The 7,649-nt window shown below is 44.0% G+C and overlaps 1 protein-coding gene across 1 annotated transcript; it reads right to left on the reverse strand.

The window, feature by feature from the left end:
• Window positions 1–352: 352 nt before the first annotated feature.
• Window positions 353–2,331, reverse strand: LOC114004575 (small nuclear ribonucleoprotein G-like). The gene is made up of 2 exons (XM_027765562.1): window positions 2,323–2,331; window positions 353–622 (listed from the first exon to the last, which is right to left on the reverse strand). The coding sequence occupies exons 1-2, from the start codon at window positions 2,329–2,331 to the stop codon at window positions 437–439; spliced, it is 195 nt and encodes a 64-aa protein (XP_027621363.1). The 3' UTR covers window positions 353–436.
• Window positions 2,332–7,649: the final 5,318 nt, after the last annotated feature.

Genomic DNA, 7,649 nt, shown 5'->3' on the forward strand with positions numbered 1-7,649 from the left:
AAGTAGAGGTTGCTTTTCTTTTCTTTTCTTTTTTCTTTTTTTTTTTTGAGAGTTTTTTTTCTATAGGGCGCGTGTGCTCGCCAGAAAGACAGAGAGACAGAAAGTGAAAAATCACCGCGCAGAGGGAATGGCCACACCACAGTCTTTTCTCCTTTCTCCTCTTGGGGTTTTGGGCACGCACATGCGCCGGGTGTGAGTTTAAGCCACCAGGTCTGGGACTTGAACCATGGTCAACTACATGAAAGTCCAGCCACGTAGCCATTACTGGTCCCAAGGCTGCTTTTTTAAAAAATTATTATTTTCTTTAACTTTATTTTAATTTTTTTTTCTTAACAAAAAGTTTATAATGGAAATGTACATGACCTGATTTTTACATCATAGTAAAAACGGGCCTGTTGACAAGGGGACATGGGTTTTTCTGTTGAACAGCCATTATTTATACTCGTTCCAAGGCTTCTAACATGGTGATACTATTTCCTCGTATTACCACCATTCCAGTATTGTCCTGTTGCCCACTAGTTGCCATCTCCACACATTCGTCTATCACGAGATTCATCAATGGATCAAATCCCTGCAATATTCCTTGGACATGTCTGCCACCATTTAATTTTAATGATAACTTCTAAAAAAAGGTGGGAAGCGGAAGAGGCGGGGAGCGAGAAAGCAAGTCTCCAGGTCTGGGATTCGAACTGTGGTTGATCGTATGGGAGTCCAGCACCCTTCCTTAACCACCATGCCAGTGTTGCTTTTAATGGCCAATTTAAGCCGTAGGAAAGTGGTGAGGTCTTAGAAATCCTACTCACAGCACTTTCTGAATGCCTGGTTGAAATCAAAGCCTGTTTCTTTTTTCCTCTCTCCTTTTCACTGGAGCAGCTGGAAACCTCTCATTGCACAGCCTGAAAATACAGACTCCAAACCCAAACCGCCTGGGTTCTACCTTGCTTCTTTCCCTTTCCATATCTCATCAAATTCAAGATGACATTGGCTATAAGACGCATCGTTATTTTCAGCATCACGAAGAAAAGAAAATAAACCAAACACCCTGCCAATTAAATTAGGATACAATCCTAATATCGCTGGTAGGACACATCCTAATGTCAGTAAATGTGATTTTAGTAACACGTGAAAAATAACTTAGAGCTGATGAACTATGGTACGTACCTAGGAAAGTATCCCCTCTCTACATTCCATCTTCCCACGTAAACAGTGGTGATAATAAATGCTACCTTCCTCATAGGGTTCTTGTGAGGATTCCATGAGTTGGTTCCCGTAAAATGCTCAGAACATTCCTTGGCACGTACAACGTGCTCAATTAGCCATTGTTATTATTCATTAGATACCACTCAAATCGACAAATCCTTGTTCAGTTGAAGTGTGGAGGTTTTCCTGGCTCTCATTCTGCTAGGGGAAAAAGCAACACAGTAACACCCACACAGGGCGAACCACGATGGCAGAGATATGAAAGCAGGCCAGATTGCCGGAATGATAACAGATCATTTCTCCCTGCCTTGGTCTCTGGGTGATTTCTTCAAGTACACCCTGGTTCTCACTGCAAAGCGCCTGGCTTGTCTGGTAATTGTTCTGTTGTGGGAAGACTTTTTTGCATTCATGATACTCTTGCAGATTATTTTTGCCAAGTTTTTTTTTGTTTCTCTAAGCACTTCCTGAAGCCCTAGACATGGGAGGATTCCGACCTCAGAGGGATGCCAGGCGGTGTTTGATGCAAACAATCCATGCGGTGCCTGAGCCAGATAGTTCCACGCACCAAACACTGGTATTTCATTCACAGAGTCAGAAATGAGCTGATTTCACCGCGGTAGGCCTAAGGAATGGCGAAGTGAACAACCCTGTCTTGATATGCTGCCCCGTCTTGATGCAACTCAGTTCTGCAAGTAGATGAACATAGGTGCAAGTGAGAATTTCCAAAGTGATAGCTGGCTGGATGTGGATGGCTCAGAAATGACACCCACGAGGGCAAGGCTCCAAGTCCGCATATGTTTTCCAGTTTCTTGGAAACTCTTGCATTTTGTTATTGTCCTTAGCCTTCTGCTATCCCTAGCTTCCTCCTGAAGTTATTGAAGGAATGGATATTTGGGTGATTAGAATTTCATCTAGCTGGCACTCACTGGAAGACACATGGCTGTTTTTATATCCATCCAAGTTTCGTCAAAAAAGAAACTGTGGGAGCTGGCACATTGGGGCTTGGTGTGTCTAAATCTGGAGTTTGAAAAAGCGTAAGACTGGGGTTCAGAGATATAAAGTCTTAGATCCCTCTCTCTCTCTCTCCCTCTTTTTATTTTTTAAGAATTATTTGTATTTAACTTTATTCATTTATTTATTTTAACTTGACCAGAGAGGGACAGAGTGAGAGAAAGAGAAGGAAAGTGAGAAATCAAGCTGCCAGGTCTGCGACTTGAACCGTGGTCAGCCATGTGAGAGTCCAGCACCCTTAACCACCACGTCACCTGCCAGCACCTTAGTCTTTCTTTTGGGCGATCCAAGTGGCACTTTTCACCATTGTCTGGTAGATTTCTCATTTATAGACCATCTCCTGATTCTAAGTCTCTCTGAGTAAGGAACTTAGAAAACGCTTGATTTCATTGGACACCTTTATTTTAATTTATTTATCTAAGTAATTAAGTTAATTATTTATTTTTTCCCTTCAGTAAGAGAGACAGAGAGGCACCCCAAATAGGGTCTTGCACGCCACAATCCACTTTCAGTCTCAGTCGGCCCCAGATCATGGACACTTGTATGCCTGGCATACTCAGGGAGGGCTGTGGATGTGAACCCAGAACGTTCTCATGTGGGAATCTCACAGAATGCCACATTTCACTGCTGTGTTACCTTTTAGCTCTACTGGGCATCTTTAAATATCAAATAGGATTAATTTTATGTGTCAGCTCTCTAGGCAATAGTGCTTAGTTGTTTGGTCAGACACTAGTTTAGATATTGCTGTGAAGGCATTTTGTCAACGTGGTTACATTTACAGTCAGGTGACTCGAAGTAAAGCAGATTATCACCCCTAATGTGGTGGGCCTCATGCAGTCCGAAGGCTTTAAGAGCAAAGACCAAGGTTTCCTGAAGAAGAAAACATTCCGCCTCAAGACCACAACACCCTCTTTTATTTGAATTTCCAGCTAGCTGGCCTACCCTGTGGAGTTCAGACTTGCCAGTCTCCACAATAACACAAGCAAATTTTATAAAGTAAACTTCTAGAAACAGCAGGTAGAGTAGTAACTAAGGCACTAGACTCCCATGTAGCAGATTATGGTTTGAGTCCTGGACTTGGTGGCTTGAAAATCACACCAGGGGCGTGTGTGTGTGTGTGTGTGTGTGTGTGTGTGTGTGTGTGTGCGTGTGCCTAAAATCCTGAGAGGATAATGGAAGAGAAGGGATTGCTGCATGGCCAATCCCTCAGGGGTGATTTCTCACTTTTCCTTCCTCTGCCTCTCCTTGCGTCTCTGGCAAGCACACATGCCCTATAGCAAAAATCTCTCTCTCTAAAAAAAAAGTGAATCTCTTTTCCCTCTTTGAGAGAACCATTTGCCCTGACTCACCTTGCACTTGACCTCCCTACCTGACCTCAGTTTCTGGCTTATTTTTCTACACTTGCCTTGCCCCTGGGCTCTGTACTTCCAGCTTTGACCTTGTGGGTTTTTTCTCCTAGCTGACTGTGATTTAAACTTTCTTTTTGGCCCCGCCTACTGTTTCCTTCCCTGAATAAACTTCCTCTGATCTGCCTCCTGAACCCTCACAGACTGACCCAGAGGGACCTAGATAGGTATGCCTGAGCTTAGCTAGGTATAAGCATAACTGTCCTCAAGCTCATGGTCTCCAGGGCTTCTACCTCTTTGTGCTTCAGTGGCTTACAGCATTCTTGCCCTACATACTTCTGCTCAGAAACCACATTCTTTACACAGTGTTCCCAGGCTTTTACGAAGGGTTAAACACAGTGGACTTGTTTTCCTCTCCTGGGCATTGCATTTCTAACTCATGTCACAGGAGATGTGTGGTTACAAGGGGACGTGTTTGTTAAATTACAGGGGAGAATGCATAATCACCTTTCCGTTATTTGCATGGGTCATTTCTAAAAGTAAGTACAGTTGTGTGTGTGTGTGTGCATATATGTGCACACGTGCACATTAAAGGTTATTTTATTGCAAAATGTTTGCAAAGTTCTTGGAATCCATGGAAGGAGAGTACTTGGGCAATGCCAAGAATCATTAGAAACACAGACTTTGCTGTTGTTGGCCCCACTCTAGAAGACTCTTATATAGCAAGTGTTTCCCTTTATAAGAGGCACCTTACAGGAAGTCTAGGGCATATTATGACTTCAAGGCGTTGCGCATCTGTCAAAGTCTAAAGGGCCCGATATATGGTCTTTCAGTCTGCGGTGTGTTTAAGACATTGAGGTATTTTCCTTTCTCTTGTACTTTAGTGGAATCAGGCCGAGCTGGTGTTATATAACACCACCATCTCACTCTGTAATGAGCAACTTCTAAGGAGGAGGCAGCAGGGGGAACAAAGCCACCTGGCCTTTGCCAACCCCTCCGTGTTCTGCCAGTGCACCTGCAGAGAGCTCTGAGGGCTCGGCCTGGAAGAGAGACCGCTTATTATGTTTCCTTGTGTGAGATGACTCAGTGCCTTTCCAGGACAGGCTGGACTGAAAAAAAAAAACCTCTGCCTTTGTTTCTTGGCCAGGTTTTACCCAAGATCCCCCAGGGCTGAGGGATCATTAAGCACCTGCCTAGAACCCCTGCCTTTTACTCTCACCTCACCCATTTTGAGAAATTTGATCAGCTCAGAGACATGAAATATTCATAGGAAGCTCCCAGTGGTCGGTGTCTCAAGACCTTGCAGGGTTGAATTGGGAACGTGTCACATGGTAGTTTTACGCCTCAGCAGAACTTGTCCATGATCCAGTGTGACCTATTGGTGCGCTAAATCGGACTGACGTTTCATCACTGGGTCTTCACCATAAGACAAATATCAGTCTGTCTACCATGGTTGGCCAATTGCTAGAAGGGGAAAGGTTATCAGTTAGGGCCCTTTCAGATGAGACAAAAACCCAATTCAAATTGATCTCAATGCATAAGGAAATATATTGGCTCAACTAAAAAGCCCAAGGCTAGGTTGGCTTCAGAAATGGTTGGCTTCATGGTTCAAATGAGGTCATCAGGACTTGGTCTCTCTCCATCTCTAGACTCTGCCTTCTGTTTGGTTGGCTTCATTTGCAGCCTCTATGTGGTGGGTCCAGCTGTTCTGGACTCCCTCTGGTGGTGGCAGGATGACTGCAATAGTTCCAGCTTCCATCGTAATGAAGCAGGAGTTGACAATTTTTTTCATTAAGGTGCCAGATAAGAACTCTTTTAGGCTTTGTGGACCATATGGTTTCTGTTGTAGCTTCTCAACTCTGCTGTTACAGTATAGAAGCGGCCATAGATAATATATAAATGAATGAATGTGACTGTGTTCCAATAAAGCTTTATTTATAAAAATGGGCGGTAGTGGGCCAAATTCGGTCTACAAGCTGCAGTTTGCTAACGACTGTAACTATAGAGTGGAGGATGGGAAATGGCTCCTCAACCAGGGACTAATCTTCGGTCTTACTTCGTAATTGGATATGGCCGCGTGACCGAGTGCTCACCAATGGGAACATGGGCAGAAGTTAGCAGACCTTCTATGGGTCAAAACTTTTTTTAAATTTTATTTTGGTTTATTCCATCAGAGAGAGGAAGAGAGAGAGAGAGAGAGGAGCATCCTAATAGGTATTTGTTGTTACAACCTACTCCCAACCCCAGTTGCCTGGATCATGGATGCACACACACCTGATACATTGGGGAAGCTTCCGGACAGAACTGGCAATGTTCCCGTGAGGTCTGCCCGAGAGCAGGGTGCCCTGCTGCTCAACCACTGTCCACTTCGTTGGGTAAAAACCTTTCATAGGCAAGTACACCCCTTCACATTCTCTTTACCTTTTGCTGGATTTGATAATGGCGATGTTCTAGGAGTGGTAAAGTCACAGGATAAAGGTGTCTGATTCCTGAGTCACTGTGTGGAGGGATGTGGCCAATGGCTAGAAACAGCTGTCTTGGATTGTTACATTGAGTGAGAAGTAAATTTTGATTGTATTTAAATCATTATACATTTAGGGTATATATTTTTAAAAAATAATTATTTAATTTAATTTTATTTATTCATTCATTCATTTTAATTTGACCAAAGAGACAAACAGAGAGATAGGGAAAGTGAGAAAGCAAGCTACCAGGTCTGGGACTTGAACTGTGGTCAGTCATGTGGGTAAAGTCTATTTTTAATAGCACTTTACATGCCAAGTACTATAGAAATTGGTGTCAGGAAAGGAGTATAAATGTATGAAATTTCCCAAATATGTGGCACTCAGTAATGTGTAAAGGGAGACGAGAAAACAGAAGGCTGCAAAATGGTGACAATGTCACGCAGTGGCAACATGTTTCTTAAAACTGTTCCCTGGGTCAGCCCCACAATGCACTGTGCATCAGGAGCCAGATTCCACTTGGCCAACCATGGTTCTAATCCTGGACCCACAGGATTGAAAAACATACCAGGTCCATGTGTGTATATGGGCAAAACCCGGAAGAAGAAAGGGATGAAAAGAGATTGTAGTGTGATTATGCCACATGGGGGTAGGGGGTGCTTTCTCCTGCTCTCTCTCTCTCTCTTTGGTGAGCACATGTGCCCCCTGGCAATTAAAAAACAATTAAGGGCTAGTAGGTAGCGCGGTGGTTAAGGTGCGGGATCCCACATGGCCTACTCTGTAGTTTGAGTCCTGGTCTTGGCAACTTGAAAAACATGCTGGGCACATGTGCGTGCCTGCCAAAATCCCAGGGGAATGAAGGAGAGGAATTGCAGTGTGGTCATCCCCGCTGAGGAGTGACTTCTCATTTTCTCTCTCTCTTTGTCTCTCTATGGTGAGCACAGGTGCCCTGAGCAAAAATCTAAATTAATTAATTAATTCAAATTAAAACTAAAAACAAAGAAACAAACCCTGTTGTTTGCAATCATGTGGAAGGCCACCCAAGTCTATGCTGAGCTTGTAGCTCCGGGGGAAGCCATTATAAAGAGACAAACTGTTAGGGCATGTTAGGGTTGAGTTCCTTGTTGTTTATAACATGTTGTTACTAGAAGATATGATCCCTGGCAACAACTGACCTTTCTTTTTCTTTCTTTTTTTTTTTGTTTTTGAAGAGGTTTTTGCTATAGGGAGCGTGCGCTCGCCAGACAGAGAGACATAGAGACAGAAAGCAAGAAATCACCCCCAGGGGGGATGGCCACTCTGCAATCCCTTCTCCTCCATTCTCCTCTTGGGATCTTGGGCACGCATGCACACGCATCAGGTGTGAGTTTTAAGCCACCGGGTCCGGGACGTGAACCGCGGTCGACTACATGGGAGTCCAGTGATATAGCCATTACACTAACTGCTGGTTCCTTCCTGACCTTTCTTTTTCTTATTTTTGTGAGGTTTTTGCTATAGGGCGCATGTGCTTGCCAGAAAGGCAGAGACAGAGAGACAGAAAGCGAGAAATTACCCTCCAGGGGGGATGGCCACACTGCAATCCCTTCTCTTCCATTCTCCTCTCAGGATCTTGGGCACGCACGCACATGTG

Source organism: Tupaia chinensis, unplaced genomic scaffold, assembly GCF_000334495.1.
Source record: "Tupaia chinensis unplaced genomic scaffold, TupChi_1.0 Scaffold138666_1, whole genome shotgun sequence".
Classification (NCBI taxonomy): domain Eukaryota; kingdom Metazoa; phylum Chordata; class Mammalia; order Scandentia; family Tupaiidae; genus Tupaia; species Tupaia belangeri.